Source organism: Atta colombica, unplaced genomic scaffold, assembly GCF_001594045.1.
Source record: "Atta colombica isolate Treedump-2 unplaced genomic scaffold, Acol1.0 scaffold47, whole genome shotgun sequence".
NCBI classification, from domain to species: Eukaryota; Metazoa; Arthropoda; class Insecta; order Hymenoptera; family Formicidae; genus Atta; species Atta colombica.
Genome location: NW_017259536.1, coordinates 3,402,427 through 3,421,804, shown reverse-complemented (window position 1 = coordinate 3,421,804; position 19,378 = coordinate 3,402,427). Strand labels below are relative to the sequence as shown.

The 19,378-nt window shown below is 31.1% G+C and overlaps 3 protein-coding genes across 4 annotated transcripts; 2 read left to right on the top strand and 1 right to left on the bottom strand.

The window, feature by feature from the left end:
• Positions 1-2,822: 2,822 nt before the first annotated feature.
• LOC108691489 (proteasome subunit alpha type-4) lies at positions 2,823-9,937 on the top strand. Of its 2 annotated transcripts, XM_018199250.1 has the most exons (7): positions 2,823-3,193; positions 4,242-4,418; positions 4,521-4,640; positions 4,720-4,896; positions 5,192-5,497; positions 8,496-9,123; positions 9,596-9,937. In XM_018199250.1, the coding sequence occupies exons 2-7, from the start codon at positions 4,251-4,253 to the stop codon at positions 9,736-9,738; spliced, it is 1,542 nt and encodes a 513-aa protein (XP_018054739.1). In that variant the 5' UTR covers positions 2,823-3,193; positions 4,242-4,250; the 3' UTR covers positions 9,739-9,937. The 2 variants fall into 2 exon arrangements, with proteins under 2 accessions (XP_018054739.1, XP_018054738.1); XM_018199249.1 differs by lacking the exons at positions 2,823-3,193; positions 4,242-4,418; positions 4,521-4,640; positions 4,720-4,896; positions 5,192-5,497 and adding an exon at positions 7,919-8,028.
• A 1,969-nt stretch (positions 9,938-11,906) lies between these two features.
• On the top strand, positions 11,907-16,402 carry LOC108691470 (exocyst complex component 8). The gene is made up of 8 exons (XM_018199222.1): positions 11,907-12,210; positions 12,842-13,203; positions 13,423-13,725; positions 13,792-13,936; positions 14,214-14,726; positions 14,802-14,932; positions 15,175-15,588; positions 15,674-16,402. The coding sequence occupies exons 1-8, from the start codon at positions 12,153-12,155 to the stop codon at positions 15,878-15,880; spliced, it is 2,133 nt and encodes a 710-aa protein (XP_018054711.1). The 5' UTR covers positions 11,907-12,152; the 3' UTR covers positions 15,881-16,402.
• An 18-nt stretch (positions 16,403-16,420) lies between these two features.
• LOC108691471 (sperm-associated antigen 7 homolog) lies at positions 16,421-19,159 on the bottom strand. Its single transcript, XM_018199225.1, has 5 exons — positions 18,930-19,159; positions 18,766-18,833; positions 18,023-18,111; positions 16,970-17,307; positions 16,421-16,675 (listed from the first exon to the last, which is right to left on the bottom strand). The coding sequence occupies exons 1-5, from the start codon at positions 19,006-19,008 to the stop codon at positions 16,551-16,553; spliced, it is 699 nt and encodes a 232-aa protein (XP_018054714.1). The 5' UTR covers positions 19,009-19,159; the 3' UTR covers positions 16,421-16,550.
• Between the last annotated feature and the right edge of the window lie 219 nt (positions 19,160-19,378).

Sequence of the window (19,378 nt, the reverse complement as noted above, 5' to 3'; positions counted from 1 at the left end):
TATATATATATATAAGTAGAATAAATTTAAATTTCATGTTATTTAGATGTCACGAATTTAGCTCTGGAAATTCAAATCGCGGCTTACTACTTTCGATATAATTCCCTAAAATATGCAGGGACAAATTCGAATTCTTACCTGGGTGTTATGTCATCAGTAATGGATTAACGCATAGGCAAACAAGGCACTTGCCTAGGCTGACAAATTTGAGGGAGCGGCAAATTTTTCAAAACAAAATTTTCACACATTTGAGATAAATTTTTAATTTATTAATCTAACGTTTTTGCACGAATTACACCGAGCACATTTTATCAGAAACAATATTTTAAATATACAGTTAAAAATATATTTATATTATTTATTGTTAGTAAGGAATATTGAATGTTTTGACTAGTGCGGGGGCATATATAAATCATTTTTTTATCCATTTTCTCTTTTTATAAAATTTATAAATGAATGAAGAGGCGACTAAATATTGATGTCTAGCAGTGACAAAATCATATACACTTAATCACTATATGTTATTCTTGTTCAACATTCCATAAACAACAAGGATAGCGTTTTCCACTAGAAAAGCTAGTGTATATGGAGTGCAATTAAATACGAGTCAATTCCCATATTTTTATTATTAATAAATAATTTAATCATTTAATTACACATTCTTTGTTATTACGATAAGCTCATAATCTTAAAAGGATTAATTTATTTATTACTGAATACTGAAAATATATAAACCGATTTACATTCAATTGCGCTAGTGTTGCACTAATTTTCCCGCTAGAAAACCTGTTGGCTGTTGCCAGATTTGTTCAAAGGTTTGTATTCCGATATACAGACAGTTATTGGATAGATTGAAATCTGTTAAGGTGCCTTTTCATGTTGACGCTCAACGCTCATTTCAGTGTCAAAATAGATCACGTTCAAAATTGATCAATTCAAAATTAATATTCGTCAAATTCTATCACTTGACTTATTTTAACACCGAAAATGAGCGTCGAGCATCAGCATGAAAAAATACCTTTATTCCCTGTTCCTATTCATCATTAGTTGTACAGTGATCTCGTTTTTTTCCCTTTCTTCACTCACGCTTCGGTCTTTAATACTATCTCGTCGGTGATAATACTAATAGCGTCTCTTCGAACGCCATCACTTGTCTTCTTACATCACATTACTGGGGGTTGATTCTGCATCTTCCAACCAGGTAAAAATTACAAAAGTGAGCAAATTTAGATGTTAATCAATGAAATTATTAATATTCTAGTAAATTCCTTCACTTTTGTAATTTTCACCTTGTTTCAAAATATAAAATCCCCTTATTACCACAGTATATACAGTAGCGCAACTCTTTGTCGGCATTTTTGATGTAGTGTGACCAAATGGAATGCGCATGCGTGAAATAAGTAAGTTACTTAGGTCGATATTCACAGTCAGATACACAGTATAACCAGTAAAGACACTCAGCAAAAAAATGCGTATTCGCAGATATGGCTGCGCAGCTTTTGTTTTGGGCCGGATCTAATAAAATGCAAGATGACAAGAACGTACATATTATACCATGTGAGTAGAAATCCATGGTAAAAGAAGACAATTTAAGAGCGTCATAAATATTTCTAAAAAATGAATTTAAAAAAAGAAAAGTTATGTTATGTGCAGTATTAAATGCAGTAATAATAGTAATAGTAAAAATTCATAATGCACTTTTTTCGTTATCCCAAAAATATCATAAGGTAAGTTTTTATAATTTACAAAAAGCAAAGTTAGTTTATGCTAGGTTAATTTAATTAAACATAATCAAATGTAATTTTTGAAAAAAAAAATATTTTTACGTTGACTGACATTTACACAACATTCTTAATTATGTTTTTTAGAGCAAAGCAATGGACTATCGCATGGGGCATTATATCCTCTTTCGTCCTAGATTTTTCAAACGTGGCGAATGCTCACGTGACTGCGACACGGAGATCAAACGTGCTGACACGGAGTGTCCCTACTAGTTATACTGTGATCAGATCTTAAATTCAAGACCATCTTAAGTAATATCTTAAGACGCTAATGCAGCCTTCTGATTGATTCGTGACTTCTTAAGACCGTACTTAGAAATAAGACTCGACTATGAATATCGGCTCTGTTGCTACGATTACCATCTAATCTTCTTTCTCTTTTCGTTCTTTTTTCATTCTGTCAAAATTCCTTGTAAAACTCATTAGATTTATTCGCATCGCAATCCAATGAATTGAAATGAGTAAGTGCTATTGTAGGAACATATTGGAGTACGCGAATAAATCTAATATTGCAATGAAATAATTTAAACTTTATGAAAATTAATAAAAATAAATTGTAAATATATTGAAAAATAAAGAAAAAATATAGAAAAATTAAGAGAAATATTAAATTAACTTAAAAATGTATATTTATATAAAGAAATATTATGTATTATATATCTATGAAAAAATATTATGAGAAAGCTGATATAAAAGAAATTTATACATATATCTCCAAAAAGTTTAAAATACAAAAGAAATCTTTCTTGTTGTTTTCTGTGTTATTTTTATTCACTTTTTTACTTTATCACTTTTTCACAAAAATTAGACCAATCTTTCGAGATTTCTCACACAACATTTCGCCAAATACACGTAAAACTTCCCTCTAAATTTCTACTCTGAATGTATGCTTGAAGGACAAATGTTTAAGTGGAACGCTTATTTAAATAGAGAGAGAAAGAAAAAGAGAGAGAGAGAGAGCAATAAAAAAGGAGGAAAAGAGACAGACAATTTACATATTTCACGCATGCGCACTCCATTTTGATCAACGTAAAATCAGAAGAGTTGTACTACTATATTATGACATCACATCATAATCCTCTATTGTTCATTGTCTTCTATTTTCACCAAGGAAGTTCAACTTAGCATCTAACAGGCATAGCAACATTTACCGATACGATATCGTGGAATTTATCGAAAGGCGCTAAAGTACGTATTAGGTATCAGCTGATAACGATTTGTTAGAGCAAAAAGATACGCGTTAATTGGCTGTGTGATTGTTATTGGAAATCGATCGGTGAGAACATTCGCCATTAATGTCTTAAATGAATTAATAACCAATAGGAAAGAATTTAATTGTGTTGAGAATCGGACATCCAGTGGGCAGAAGAAGAAAAAATTGTGTTGAAGCGTGATTCGATGATCGTTTTGCTGTGAGTAAAAAATTTGATATAAAAAAAAGAAGGAAGTTCTTTACTGCGGATATGTCGAACAATACCTCGACGACGCGTTTCTTTTATTTTACATAGATTAAAAGTCTATTCTTTTTCCATATTTTAGGATTTTCTTTTTCCATATTTTATATAAAATCAACTAAATAAATTTTGTTTAGTTCATATGATTATGGAACTAAACGTATTGAAATTTCTGTTAGACGAACACATACAAGCTGCAATATGTGATAATTTATTGATAAAGAGGATAAAACTAAATATTGTTTGAATATATAATTATTTAGTTGATTATTTAATTTTCCACTGATAACGTGGGATTTTAAAAGTACAGTTGATTTTTTGATCATGGATTCTGATAGCTAAATTTAAATCTGTAAAAAATAAATAAAATGAAATCTAACTTCTATTGTAGTAAAAACTCGTTAAAGCGTTCACAATGTAGGAATACAATGTATGTAGGAATTTTTTCAAATTTTTATACAATCTAAAATAATATGAAAATCTATACTGAAATTCAAAAATCAGATTGCAAATAAAGGGTGAAATTTTCATCTTGCTGACGAAAGTTAAGGAACTAATTTTGTTATGTATATTGTACTTACCTCATTTCTCTTTAAATATTATAATTTTACTTGATATAAAGAGCTTAATACCTAACTTGTTATTAGCAATATATAAAAATAAGGATATATGTTCTTCTTTGACCATGAAATGTTTGTGAAATTTTTTTTGAAAAGGGATCAATTTATTTTCTGATCTATATTGAATACTTTAATTATTTCATTAAAAAATGCTATTAAAATAGATAATTTTATAATCATTATGCTGTTCCAAATCTAAGAATAAAAGACTTTGAGAATTCTGTCGTTTTATCTTCAAAATTGTCAATAACACAGCTTTTTTCAAATGTTTTGTTTCATGTTTCTTCTAAAATCTCTTTTATTTAGCAATAAATTTTACTGTACTGATAATGACGAAAAAAATATAATGGCTTTTTAATAATTGATATTATAATTTATCGAATTAGATTCTAAAAATGGCAGATGCGGACATCATAGTTTCTTGCCCCTACAATCCAGCGCATCGTATTCGCAGATATAAATTTATGAATCATATATCGAAATGCAAGAAATATAATAAAAAGGAAAATATGGTAGAGTGTCCATTGGACAAGACTCACATTGTAGACCAGAACCTTCTTAGGGTATGTGTATTTAAATTTATTGTAACATGTTTCAAAGTTGCATATCTTGTAAGATCTTTCTGTTCTTCCTGTCATTAATATCAATTTTATTCAATCTTGTAGGAGCACATTGAAATGTGTTCTAGTATTGGAAGAGTGGCAGATATGGATATTGGAATTATTGAAGTAAAAGATCCAGATCCTCCTGTAGCTGGTGGTAGCTTTGATGAAAATTGGGAAGAGGTATGAAACATAAATAACAATTAGCTAATGTAAATTGATACTGGTTTATATTACATAACTTGTATATTTTATTTGACAGGACCCAGAAGTTCCACGTTACGATCCGATGGAAGTTTCGGCAAAAAAACCTGTGATTCGATGTGTGTCTGGATTGTCAAAAGCAGAAAAAAAGAAATTTAGGGATAATGAACGAAGGCGTATAGCAAATCTCAAAGGGTTTCATTCTATGAGCGCAGTCTTAGAGTCTATGACCGTGGTAAAATATATTTCATGCAAACTTAATATAACAATTTTTGAATATATATATATTTAATCTTCAACTATAAAAAATTGTGAAAATTATACTTAAGTTTTAAAGTGTCCTGTTTGAAGTGCACAGAATGCAAGTGAATCTTTATGGCAACTGATAGAGGAAGTTCAAGTTTTTTATATCTACAATTTAGAAAGAAAAATATTTCGCTTTAAGTCCAAATAACCTATTTCTATAGTTGAGGATTAAATAACATGATTATACTATATTGATATAAGTATTCTTTCTATTATAATTTCAGACTCATGAGGCACCATTACATCCATTACGTCCTCCTCGTTACTATGCTACTGTATCATCAGAAGATACTGCAGCGTCACAAGCTATTGCAGCGTCACAAGCTGCTGAAACATCCACAGGCATTTTACAAAAAGATTTTGATGAAATGAAAATACATGAAGATAAAAAACACGATTATAATGATGATCATGCAGGTGCTCGTACTACCTTTCATAATAGTTCATTCCACAGAATGTTATATGATGAATTAGCTCCTAAAGATGACGAGATTAAGCAATTAGAACAGTCTCTATGTAACATTGACTCGGTAATATATTATATTACGTTTTTACATATATAAACATTTGATTAAACTTGATTGTAAATGAGTGATATAAGTGTATCCTTTTTCAATCTTTTAATTACTTATTTTTAGGCAATTTCCTTAAAAGATTATTTCCAACAAGTTACCAGAGAAAATGGAAATTTTTCAATTTCTAATCGAAATCAAAAAGAGAAAAAAACAAAAGTAGAAAGTAAAAAAACTGAAATGGATGCAACTTCGGAATTGTTCAATATTGATATGAAGAAAGCAAGAGACGAATGCATTGCAAACACTTCGAGTGCGTCTAATGAACGAGTTACCGATACACTTCTAGCTTTATTGAAAAATGAATCAAATGCCAAAGAACGGTCTATGAATGACACTGTGGAAACTGATCAAATCATTAAAAATTTTGATGAAAAAGGACCAATACTGGACGAGATATTCAATCAATTCACTGAACGATTAGCTTATTTAAATGATATTCAGAATACTGCTGCCATGGAGAGCGCACGAGTGAGTCAACAACTGAAAGACCTGAAAGAACTTCGTGATCAGATGGCTTTGAGAAAGTAATTATTTCTCACATTGATGACAATTATTGATTAGTAACAATTATGTATCGTTTGGAACAACATGATAATCGTTTCTTTTAAATCTACTAAACATACCAATATAGTACAATTATGATGCTGTGAACTCTTAACAATTGACAAATATCTATTTTCTCATATAGACATGTATGTACAAATAAGAAAGGCCTATATGTGTTCCAAAAAAGAACTCATGCCAGGATGTTCGGCAAGATAGAAGAAAAGAATTATTCTAAATGATAAAATAAGTCAATAAATTTGTAGTATGTTCTATTTATGAATATTCAAGTATCTTGTACATTCATAATGACAAACACCAGAATTTTGATGGAGACTTCTTTAATTATACATGTCGGTTTATGCGTACTTCAGACACTTACGTAAATATTTACAATTTACGTAAACATTTACAATTAAATCAAATCTTAAAATTATTCTTTCAATTTCCATTCTTATTTTATCATCTAATTATTTCTTTTTTTCTCATCAGTTGCCCAAAACATCCTGTATATATTAGACAGTTAACAAACATATATGTTTATATAAATTATATAATAAAATCTATATCGATGTTTATATGAAGAATTGTGTTCGATTTGGACGCTTATAGCACTTGTAATCATTTTATCTTTATTGTTCATTAGACATAAAATATAGAAGTACTGAATGAAAAGTGCTGAAAAACATCCAAATCGACCTCAGCCAAGATGTTATAAAGTTTCTCTCTATATATTTAAGTTTATAAGAATTGAAATGAAAAATTGAAATGAAGATTGAAATGAAAAAAAAGAAAGTTGCATCTTTAGTTTGATTACAGCAACGTTATTGATTAACGTTTGTATAACTATACAAAATATCTATCTTACATGTATATTTTCTTCTTTATCTTTCTCTTTAATCTTTAAGTAATCTTTAAGTAATCTTTAAGTAAAAGTGAATGTTAACTTCTATGAGCATCTTATTTTCTATTCGTGTATTGGGTCTAATAAAAAAATAAACTTTAATGTACATGTTTATTGAAGAGTATTATTATATATAAATAAAAAATAAATTAAATAAAAAAAAATTAATTAATTAAAATGTAAAGGCTTTTTTAAAACGAGCACACATAGTGAACTAGTAGAAATTCCTTTTTAATTACAATCATATAACACTATAAATTTCAAACGTTTCGACTTACAAAGTTTTCATTTTCAGTGATAATAAAGAAAACTTTTATTTTTGTAACCCCATCCAATTTTTAGGATTATTCAGGACTTTCAAGCTTCTGACTTGATACTTAGTTTAATCCATAAGATCTTAGTTTAATTCCGCAAAAATAACTAAATAAGATTAGCATAGAGCGATAATTTTTATTATGTATTTATGTTACTTCGTTGATATTGGATGAGGTTACAAAAATACGTTTTCTTTATTATCACTGATGAAGACTTTGTAAGACGAAACGTTTGAAATTTAGCGTTATATGATTGTAATTAAAGAGGAATTTCTATTAAATTAACTATATTTGCTCGTTTTTTAAAAAAGCCTTGACATTTTAATTTATTGCATTGCATTTACACGAGCCTATTTCTATAAGTAAAAAAATATTTAATCCATCCTCTTTGCATCCTCTTGAAGTGTTCGCTCATAAGTTGTAAAATATGAGAAAAATGAAGAAAATGAGATAAAATTGTATGTTTGAAAAATAAATAATCGCATTGTTTATTTTGTATTATCGCGGTATTTATATCGATTATCGAAGATTACTATAGCGATACTAGTCGATTTTTCATGGCGACTTTCGAGTAATCGAAAACTATCAATTGCCGATTAACCTGCTAATCATTCTTCGAATCGAAGTGTCAGATTCAGGGTTGTTGGGTACTGTTGAATTTGTGAGAGGCATTTTCTTGATACGACTGATAAACATTTTAATAACATAAAACTATTTTCAAAATGGTAAGTTAATGAGTCTCAAGCAGTTCAATATTACATTTATTCAGTTCTGAAGTCAGCTTCGAAATACTTTGGATACTGTTGTTGCTTCTAGGTTATGCGGGAAATGCATTGTCATCAAGACTAACATTTATTATAATTTTAAAATATAAACAGATCATAAGTAATTATTGCTAATATGACACATATTTAATGCATAGAATATTGAAATCTCGTTAATCTATTTGATTTAAAGTTCTGACACTTTTAGCAAAATATAAAAGAATGTACACATTAGAGACTTTCTTTTACTTAAGTGAATCTTTTGATGAATATAATGGTTTTATTTTACTCATATTTGCTCGTTTATATTTGAGATAAAATAAAAATTGAAACTTTAATAGAAATTTTGATAGAAATTTTAAAATTTTGAATTGTTCATTGCAATTGACTCAATATTTTTTAATTACATCTTGTTATATATTTTACAGGCACGTAGATATGATACACGTACCACAATTTTCTCGCCAGAAGGAAGACTGTATCAAGTCGAATATGCTATGGAAGCTATAAGCCATGCCGGTACTTGCCTGGGTATATTAGCAAACGATGGTATTCTACTGGCAGCTGAGAAACGTAACACCAACAAGTTGCTCGACGAGGTATTCTTCTCCGAAAAAATCTACAAGTTGAACAATGATATAGTTTGTTCAGTAGCTGGTATAACTTCGGACGCGAATGTCCTGACGAATGAGTTGCGCCTTATCGCGCAGAGATACCTTCTTCAGTATGGTGAAGCTATACCTTGTGAGCAACTTGTCTCGTGGTTATGCGATGTTAAACAGGCATATACTCAATATGGTGGAAAGAGACCTTTTGGTGTATCTATTTTATATATGGGATGGGACAAATACTACGGCTATCAGTTGTATCAGTCAGATCCTAGCGGAAACTATGGTGGTTGGAAAGCAACATGTATCGGGAATAATTCAGCAGCAGCTGTGTCATCTTTGAAGCAAGAATACAAAGAGGGCGAAACAACTTTGAAAGATGCAATGGCACTTGCTATCAAAGTGCTCTCTAAAACATTAGACATGAATAAACTCACTGCTGAAAAGGGTAAATTTTTATTTAATTCTAAATTAGAGCAATATTGATTTTAATCTCTATTTCTATGAATGTAGATTAATTTCAATCTTGATTTAATTTAATACTCTTTCGAATTTTTAAAAAAGATAGAAAATAAGTTAAATAAGATTAAAGTTATTCTTCATTCATAAAAGACATAAGTTAATGAGATTGTAAACATAGTTTTTTAATGAATTCAATTGGATACAGTGAAATATAAATATTTGGAATTGTGAAATATACTTTATCTAACGATAGAATAAAATGTATTGATTGAAGATTTAACCTGTTTCTATATTTGTATTATATACACTTTTATATCAATCTATATTGACACAGAATTAAAAATGTACAACAATAGTTTTAATATTAGTGTGTCCAATTAAATTTATTATTAGACACATTTTGTGATAGATAATTTATAACAAAATTATTGACGTATGTTCATTTCTTTTACTTACAGTGGAAATGGCGATACTGACGCGCGAAGATGGTAAAACAAAAACGAAAATATTACCAGCAAATGAAGTGAACGCCTTAATCGCGGAACATGACCGATTAGAAGCACTGGCGGAGCAGGCGAAGAAAGAAAAGCAGAAATCGTAAAAATTTATATTAAATAAGAAGATTAATCCACTGTGGTGACGAAGTTTACTGTATCAGGAAAAAATTGATATACAACTCAAGTGTTTATATATGTACTATAAATTATTTTCTTGTCGCAGGAGTGAATCCTTACAATGATAACATTATCATCTTCATTACAAAACAACGGTTATAATAGGATTAAAAGTTTTTCCATAAATATGTATTACATGTTATACTTCTTCTCCTTGCAATTTCCTATGTTCTCATCTCATCATCTCATCATTAACATAATCGATGTGATTTTGAATAATTATAATTGCCCAAGGTTCATTTTAGATTAATTATAGATCTATAATTTGTGTTAAAATTCGAGATAGAATTTGATTCAATTTTACTTATATTGTTAATACACAAAAATAATTGGAGATCCATAAATGCATATACATTAATTTAAAAAAAAACCGAAATATAGTATTAGTTGATTTTTGAATTAATATACAACAAATTAAAAATATTTGAAAACTCATAAATATATAAGTATTAAAAGACGCGTCGAAATATAGGTATGTAAGTATGAATAGAATCACATCCTGAAATGTGAATTATAGATTATGTAAAATCATTTAATTTTTAATAATATTTTCTATTAATACAAATGAAATATAGCATACTAGTTGGTTTTTAATTAATATATAACAAAAATATTAAAATATTCAGTAAACACAAGAACTGAGATGTTAATTCCTTTCTCCTTAGAATACTAAGAGTTTTCTGTAGCTGAACTAAGTGTATATATTTAAAACTTAAAATGAGATAGATATACGTTTGATACTTGGTGAAAGCAAGAAAGAGAGAGTCCCCTCTCTTTCTCGTACAATTCAGTACACAGGAATAAAAAAACAGACTTTAAATTTTAACTCTTTCCATCTTTTTAATTTTTTAATAAAGACATGTAATAATAAATCAATATAATTCCCGAAGACTAAAAATGGACAATATTTAAGAAAAGGAGCACCAATTCAAACTTTGCCTTGGATTTCTCCATAGACATTGGAATGTTGTATAGTTGTATGGTATTAAAAAAATACAGCAAAAAATATATTGAAAAAATCAGATTTTTGGTGAAAGTATATGAGGAGACTTTGAGGATTGTTGGAAAATTGAAAAAAAAAGTGCAAAAAGTTATGTGTCGGATCATATCAACCAGGCTGTCAATGCGGTCCCACTCCCGGGCGCGATCCCACTACTGCCCGCCACGGAGACTTTTGGCTGCTGGGTTTCCCCTCTGGCCCGGTTCGCCTCTCCTTAGCTAACCTGGCCACCCCGGACTCCTCCAGGGTGTCCATATTGATGGCGAGCTTAGTGCGGACGCCCAGTCAACGTGAGCCCCGCACCAGCAGGTACCCCCGACCTCAGACCCTCCGACATAACCAGCCTCCGAGTAGCCGGATTACAGGAGCCGCCACACTCCCAGCTGAAAGAGTACTTGCGACTTGTCCTTATAAGCTATTGGAGATCGATCGGTTTCACCTAAAATTCATTCATAAATATTGTTTTTATAGTCGTAAAAAATATAAATTAAATATTTCTCCATATGAATTAAATATTTTGTATTTTTTTTGGGCTCTAATTTCTTACAATCAGATATATAAATACATATAAAATTAAAATTAATATACGTCGCATTAAATGGGAGTAACACACGACAGCGCCATTTAGGATATGTTGCGTTTAAAGTCGCTCATTTGGTAACTTGATAAGTTCGACAAGAAATTATTTGTCGGTAATAAAGTTCCTTAAGTAATGCTAATATAAATAAATTATATCATTTTAATCTCGGTTCAATTTATTCTTTATATTTTTTTAATTGTAGATTAAGTTTCATTTTGGTTTAATTTATCCCTATAATCTTTTTCTTAAATTCTTAGAATTTCTTAGAAATTCTTAGAAAAACAAAGAAAAAAAAAGTTAAATAATTTATGTTAATAGAAAAAAAGTTAATTAATTTATGTTAGTAGAAATGAGAATAATTATTAATTATATAAATTAGAAAAAGATAAACAAAATTGTACTTTAGAGTTTATAAATAAAATTTTAGCAAAGACATAAATCACCTTTGGTTTTTGTTTACCATGCATTGGTAAACCTAACCTAAGTGCAGTAATAATCAAATGCCAGAAGATAACTAAGAATTCCGACATTGTCAATTATCTTGGTTATTTTTTCGGCGGTGTGGGATATGGGAATTGGGATACACGATACACGCCAAGCGAGGTTAGGTCGGGGCGGAGGTGTAAACCGACGCGAATCATGTTAATTTATTTGTAACAGGTGACGACGAAGGGATTCGACAGAAACGTAACATGACAGAGGCACGCAATTTGTATTGTTGACGATAGTAAAAATATTCGCCCGCGAACGATCTGCTCGCAATGGCCGATAATAACCTGCCGAAGGTTTTTGCAGCTGAAGACTTTAATCCAGAGAAATGTGAGTACGCATATCATGTTCGAGAATATGAAAAAGTGACGATTTAAAAAAAAAATCATTATGCGACCGGTCGTACTTTGTTTTCAATTTATAATATTTGATATTTAGGTTCTACACTATACTTTATGCCTCTCTTATTAGTTCGATATAAATAGTTAATTTATTAATTAATTACATGAAATTGGAGACAAATATACAAAATATGTAGATACATATGAAAATATATTTTTAAAATCAATCGTATATTTTATCAATCTCTGATACTTTTTTACGAGATGTTTAGGATCTATACTGTATCCTTTCGCTTTTTTTTTAAATCCGATAAATAGTTAATTTGCTAATTAATTATAGAATTGAAAATAGTATAGAATTGAAAATAAATATAAAAATATATTTAAAAATTAGTATGGAATTATATTTTATCAATCTCTGATGAGAATTATTCTCTCTCTCTCTCTCTCTCTCTCTCTCTCTCTCTCTCTTTCTTTCTCTTTCTCTTAAGTCCAACATAAGTAGTAATTTATTAATTAATTGCATATGAAATTGGAAAATAATAAGGAAACACAGTAAGGAAAAACAGTATTACAAGATTAGTATTTATCTGTTATAATAACTATTTTTGTTCTTACAGTTGTGAAGGAGCTGAGTGCACAATGTATTGGTGCAGACGAATTGAGACAACAGCGCGCAAAAATCCAGGAACTAGCAAACAATACATCTGCTCAACTGAAACGGAATGTCTACCAAAACTATATGCAGTTTATCGAGACTGCCAAAGAGATCTCGCATTTGGAGAGTGAGATGTATCAGTTGTCTCAACTTCTGAGCGAACAGCGTGCTTTGTTGAGTACTCTAGGCTCTACCAGAACAACCGGCGTTGTTTTTGAGGATTTGCCCGAGTCACAACAGGAGAATTCGGCTGATTCTATGTCTAAAGAGGAAGAGCAAAAACAGAAACTCATTCAATTGATTGAAAATGTGGAAGGCGCCTTGGTTGGTATTTAACAAGTAAAATATATAAGGAACTACAAGGAATATTTCTTTTCAGCAGAACTTCTTATATAGTTCATCTTTTTTCTTTTTCTCTTCGTGTTGGAAAAAAAAGAGAGAAGATTAAGAAAGTGTAAAAAAGTACAAAAAAATTCAGCTAAAGATGTAGATTTATTAGATTTAGTTGACGCTTTACTTCTTTTCTTACTTCTCATTTTGCAGAGCCTAGCCGAGACTCCAGGACGTGTGTGTTTACACGAAGGATCCCTGCTCGAGTTAGATCCGATCGACGGTACGCCGTTAAAAAGAATTCACGCATATTTATTCAACGATGTTCTAATGGTTGCGTCCTGGTTGGCGAATGGTGGCAGACGCGGCCCACCTAGGTACAAAATGCAAGCAGTTTATAATCTAGAAAGCCTGGCGATTATCAACGTAAGAGATCACGGCACTGTAAAACTGGCGTTCAAATTACTGGCATTCTCCGATACGAGAGTGTTTCAGTGTGCTACAGCGACAAGTAAAGTTAGTGTGTTTGAAAACAACGATCGCGAATCGAAGGGATATTATTTGAATCTACTTACTTTGTAGAAAGAGTGGTTAGATAAATGCGAGCAAGCGAAAAGAACAAAGTTGGCGGAAGAGAATTCAGTCAACGCATCGGAAAACGATAAGCATCCGAAGGAGGACAAAGCGGTGCCGTCTCGTTCGATGTCTTTGGAATCGAATACGTTAGGTAAAATTTGCAAATAGAAATGATTCTGCATTTCATAAATATTCTTCGTTACTCATATACTACATATACTATATATCCTATTTTATATCCGTTTCTATCAATATAAATTAACTTCAATCTTAGTTCAATTTACTCTTTATCTTATTCTAATTCTAAAAATTAAAAATGGTGAGTCAAGTTGAACGGAGATTAAACTTAATCTGTGTTGGAAGAAACAGACATTAATCCTTTTTATTGAGTTTTTTTTCGTCAAGTTTTACGTTTAAATTATCTCTAGGAATGGAAGACGACGATGACTCGGAGTACTACGAACCGCTGCCGGAGTGGGTGCTGGAAGTAGCCGAGGATCTAGATTCCTGCATAGCACAACGTCATTTTGAGGAGGCTTACGGTTTGTTAGAGAAGGCGAAGACTTATTTGAAGGACGCTCAATCGACACCGCTATTGATGGAGATTCAAACGAAAGTGAACGAGAGAGGCTGCTCACTCGTAAACGTATTGACTAAGGAATTGGAGTTAAGTGCAGAAGCGAAGTCGCTACAGGGTGGCGGTCTGAGAAGTGCTCGACGTGCGGTAAAACTCCTTATACAGCTAAACAGAAGCGCACAAGCATGTCACTTGTATCTGCGATTATGCAGTGCGGTGCTGAAGGCGCGACTGGAGAGGATCAAAGAAGAGGGCACAATCGTGGCCTATGTGAAACAGATTAGTGCGATCGCCTTCAGTAATATAGTTGAGATAGCGAGAGAATTTCTGAAAACCTTTCCTAAATCTACAAATTGCACTTCTGGTAATTTAGCATCAAGATCCGCAAATCAATTTCATAATCGAATAATGAATTAATTTTATGTACTTGTCATTTAAGGCTTAGTTGTATGGTGCAGTCAGGAAGTGAAACATTTAACGTCGCACTTATCTCAGCAGCTGTTTGTGCCAAAGGTCACGCTAAGCACATTGGTAGAATGTATTGTCACTGTTCGAAGTCATTGCGATCAGGTTTGTACACGTTCTAATCTGAATTTTGTATCTTCAAAACTAATAGATATATTATATTTACATGTATGGATTTTATCTCTCTAAAGTAATAGAAGGATATAATATATTTAATATAATAATATATTTAAATATATATTATTAAATATATATTATAAATATATTAAATAGATATTATATTTAAGGAATCTCTCTCTTCTTTGTATATTATACATGCAGATTTTAGCACATAATTTGATTTTCAGTTGACTCAGCTTGGCATGGACTTCCGTTATCAATTAGATGGCCAACTTAGATCTCCGTTAGCCAAAATTATTAAAGATGCAGGTGAAAATTATCTCGACACAGTAAAGCATCACGTGGCGGAGGACAATTGGCGACCGACTAATTTGGAAACTAGTCAGAATCTTCAAAAACTATTAACCGAGCTCGAAGATCTCGGTATCGGTGTACCATCGTTACAAACGAATGACTGTTGGATACCATTGACGTACAATACGATAACTTTCTCCAAGCTCTACGTCAATTTGTTAGAAGACTGTCTTAGTATAGCCACACCCGAACTTATATCTACGATAGATGACGTGCTTGTGTCCGTGATGCGGGTCGAAGTTCAACACTTGATCATCTCGCTTACGGATCCGAAATTGAAGCAAGAGGTTGAATGTTATGGCTATATTATATTACGAATAGTTCTATTATGTTATGAATAAATTCTAACTTTATAAAATTTTAATTTTTTAGCGAAAATTAGTACAAAACAATGCAGCTTACGTGCGAGATGTCATTATCGCTCGGGGCCTAGAACTGTATAAATCCGCAACGAATCAGAAATTCACGAAGCTGCTCGCTTTGAAAGAACAGATTGTATTCGAGTCCCCATCGCCTACAAAGCCGAGACCAGCTCCGAGAACTTCAGTCCCTAAATACTCGACCACGGAATATCTCTAAACTGAAATAGAGAACGTTGAGCCGCTTTTAATTTATAGATGAAGAGAGATGTTACAGTAACGAACGCTTACTCGCATGTGTACACGCGTGCATACACACACACGAGATATGTAATGTAATATATTGTACATAGAAGACCCGATTCTTTGAAGTAATAAATATGGATATAGCGATATAGAAGTACTTCGTTGCACTTCTAATGCGGGTAAATATTAATTATAATGCCATCGTAGAACTTATTAATACCTCGTAGAACTTGATTAATGGATAAATAAGTATATCGCATCCATGGAAACCATGATCCACACATTTTATGATTAGAAAGAATGTCTCGAGCGCATTATTTAATGCCGCATATTGTCATACTCTTAGGCAGCCCAAGGGTATGACAATGCGTGCAACACTAAACGTGCTTGAGTCTCCTAAATCTGATCATAAAATGTGCGGATTATGTTCGTTCTCTCTATGGATGCAATATAAGGGAAATTCAACAAATCACAGACTCATACAGTTTCTTTAACGATGCGCATAATGCAGTAATTTGTAATAATGTTGTAACATATATAATATGTTGAATTATGTACACATTTAATTCGATATATATATATATATAGATAGATAGATATATGTATAATTTATATATGCCTATGATTATTTATATATAATAGCATTATTTTGTACTGTTGTCGCTACAATTACTAGTTTCATTGTTCATTTCCAGTCTCCTTTTCTTGGCGCGTATATCTGCTAGAGTTTGTTCTATACTTCTTTGATCCTTCTTGTTTTCACTGGGAACTGCAGGAATTTAAAGTGACAATTCTATTATGAGCAAGAGTCATCTGACTTTATGGCAATAAGTTTCATAATCTACTGTAAACATGGCCTCTTCAGCTGAACTTCTTGCATTGTTCTTTTCTCTTTTTTTTCTAATGTAGAGAGAAAAAAGGAAAAATATGAAACCTTGCAACCAATTCAGCTGAAAAACAGACCTATGAATATTATTATACAATCAAAAATAATGATAATGAATAACTTGTGTCTGCAGTAAAAATTAAGTGACTTGTGTGTCTATTTATATGTTATACTCACCACATCCATAACTACTATTGGCTTCCGTTTTTCTAGCTGCTTCCAATGCAGCTTCCTTGCCGATCAAGTGCTGATATTTATCTTTATAGTAACTGTTGGGTACGAAATTCTCCTTTCGTTTCCTGGACTTTGCATATTCGGTTTCCTCTTTAGCCTTCCTTTCTCTCTCCTCTTTCAGTCTTTTTGCAACTTCTTCATTCCATTCTTCACCTTTGCGCAGTGTGTTCAACTGATCCTCTGAAGGCGCGTGCTCCTTCTTGAAGATCATGATGTATCGATCAATGCCTTCTTCGCCGAAGGAATATGCCAGAATATTCGCCACTTCTGCTACATCATGACTGAAGTCCAGGATAGAAAACGTTATATTGGCTGCTTATATTCCATTACTCACTGTGAGTATTGAAAATCTAAAGTATATATAATGTAATCTTAGTGAGCTCTATAATATATTGGAATATACATTACCTACTAATAGAAAACTGTATCTTAACGAAAAAAGGATAGCAAAATACTTGTCTTTCTGGTTCTTCTACTTATGATAATAAAACAAGTCAATCAGCGAATTCCTGACAAACAGTATAATTTTTGCATTACAGTTGGCTGTGTTCAACAGATAAAGCAGTTTTATAACTATTGTAAAATTCTTTAATATGATTGGTCTTGCTTTAATTTCTTACTGGAACTAAATGTATAAAACATATTAAAAAACATATTAAAACATATTAAAAAATTTTACAAATTTTGCAAAGCTGCTTTTTCTAATGAACATAATCAATGTCTAGCAATTGAGACACTGCTATTCCTTGGTGACTTCAATATTTATAGAGCTTACAGCATGAACTGTAGATTTTCAATACTTGCAGGAAATAACAAAATGTAGCCATCATATTATTTACAGAGTGCTTTCCAGCAAGAAACACAAATGATACAATGAATTACATACTTATTGTTTGCCAATGTTTGTTAAAAAAAGATGAAATAATCATTATTGTGTTATTTCTTTCTAATAAGAATCATTCCATGAGTAAAATATTTTCAAAGAAATATATTTACATAATACTTCTGTATATCTGATCCATGGCAGGAAATTTATATTCCTTTGCGTTGTCATCTTGTACAAACTTATTAATCTTCTCTTCAACCTACAAAAATAATGTGTTAACTAGTAGTCAAAAGATAGAAAGGTGCAACTATATCATTAATAATAAATTATATGATATATTTATAATTACTGATAAATGACTAAATCATTTTCTTTATACTTCAAAAGTAACACAACTAAAAAAATGATTTTTGAGTTGTTACCATAAATAAATTAAATATAAACATTAATCTGTATCAATCAACAAAAGTTAATTAATTTTTAACTTCCATCTGTCAAATAATATTTGTGTTGCTTTTAAGATTTTTGAAAAGATTATAATAGTTATTTTCCATTTATACTAAAGCTCAGATAATTCTCATCATTCATGATGTTAAATTCATATTTTATTCTGACAAGATTCAAATTCTGAATTTTTACTTATAATCTACACAAGCTCAAGTATGCACTTTATTGAGTAAGTCTTGTTAACATTAAAAGTGAGATAATAAATTGTGTTGTTACACAATAACTTTGCTATCAAAATAAGCAAGTAGCAATGTCAATAATTGAGTATAAAATACAAAACTTTAAACTCAGTATCACCTGTGTGAAATGAAAAGCAACTAATATCTTTTACAAGAGTGACACAGTGATTTTTTGTAAATAAAAAGAACGTCTACAGAGAGTATTTATAGAGTTAAGACTGCTTCACCTTTTGTCGGAAGAGCTTCAACTTTTCTGCCTCGGCCTTTTGACACTTCTGAAATTCCTCCCGCTGTTCTGCATAATCGAAATGAGTTAGCTAATGTAATTCTTAAATCATTTGTTTATTTTTTTTTTCTAAAGTAAGCATTCTTAGGTTGGGAATCAACTAACTTTTCATGAGGGCCTTCTGCTTCTCGTTTACTGATGGCGGCTTATCCATGGATTTCAGAATAGATCCTAATAAATCCATAATTTCGACGACTTGTTTAGTTTAATGCCGAGCAAGGAAAATCGTCCCACGTCGAAATACTCCAAAACGGTCGGCTGTGCTCGGCTGAACACAGAATTTGACAGATGCAAAAAAAGACAAAAGCAGTTATCTGCAATTATCTGTTCTCTACAACTACACTTGACTGTACTACGTCATACTAACTGCTTGAATACTTGAATACTTGAAATGAGATAAATATATAATAATAGGGATGGGAGAAAAAAAGAGGAGATTGGAAAATATAAAAGTATATAAAAAGTATATAAAAAGGAAATGCAAAAAGTTTAACTGCAAAAAACAATTCTTAATTCTATATTTTCAGTACTGTCAACACAGTTTGGAAACACAG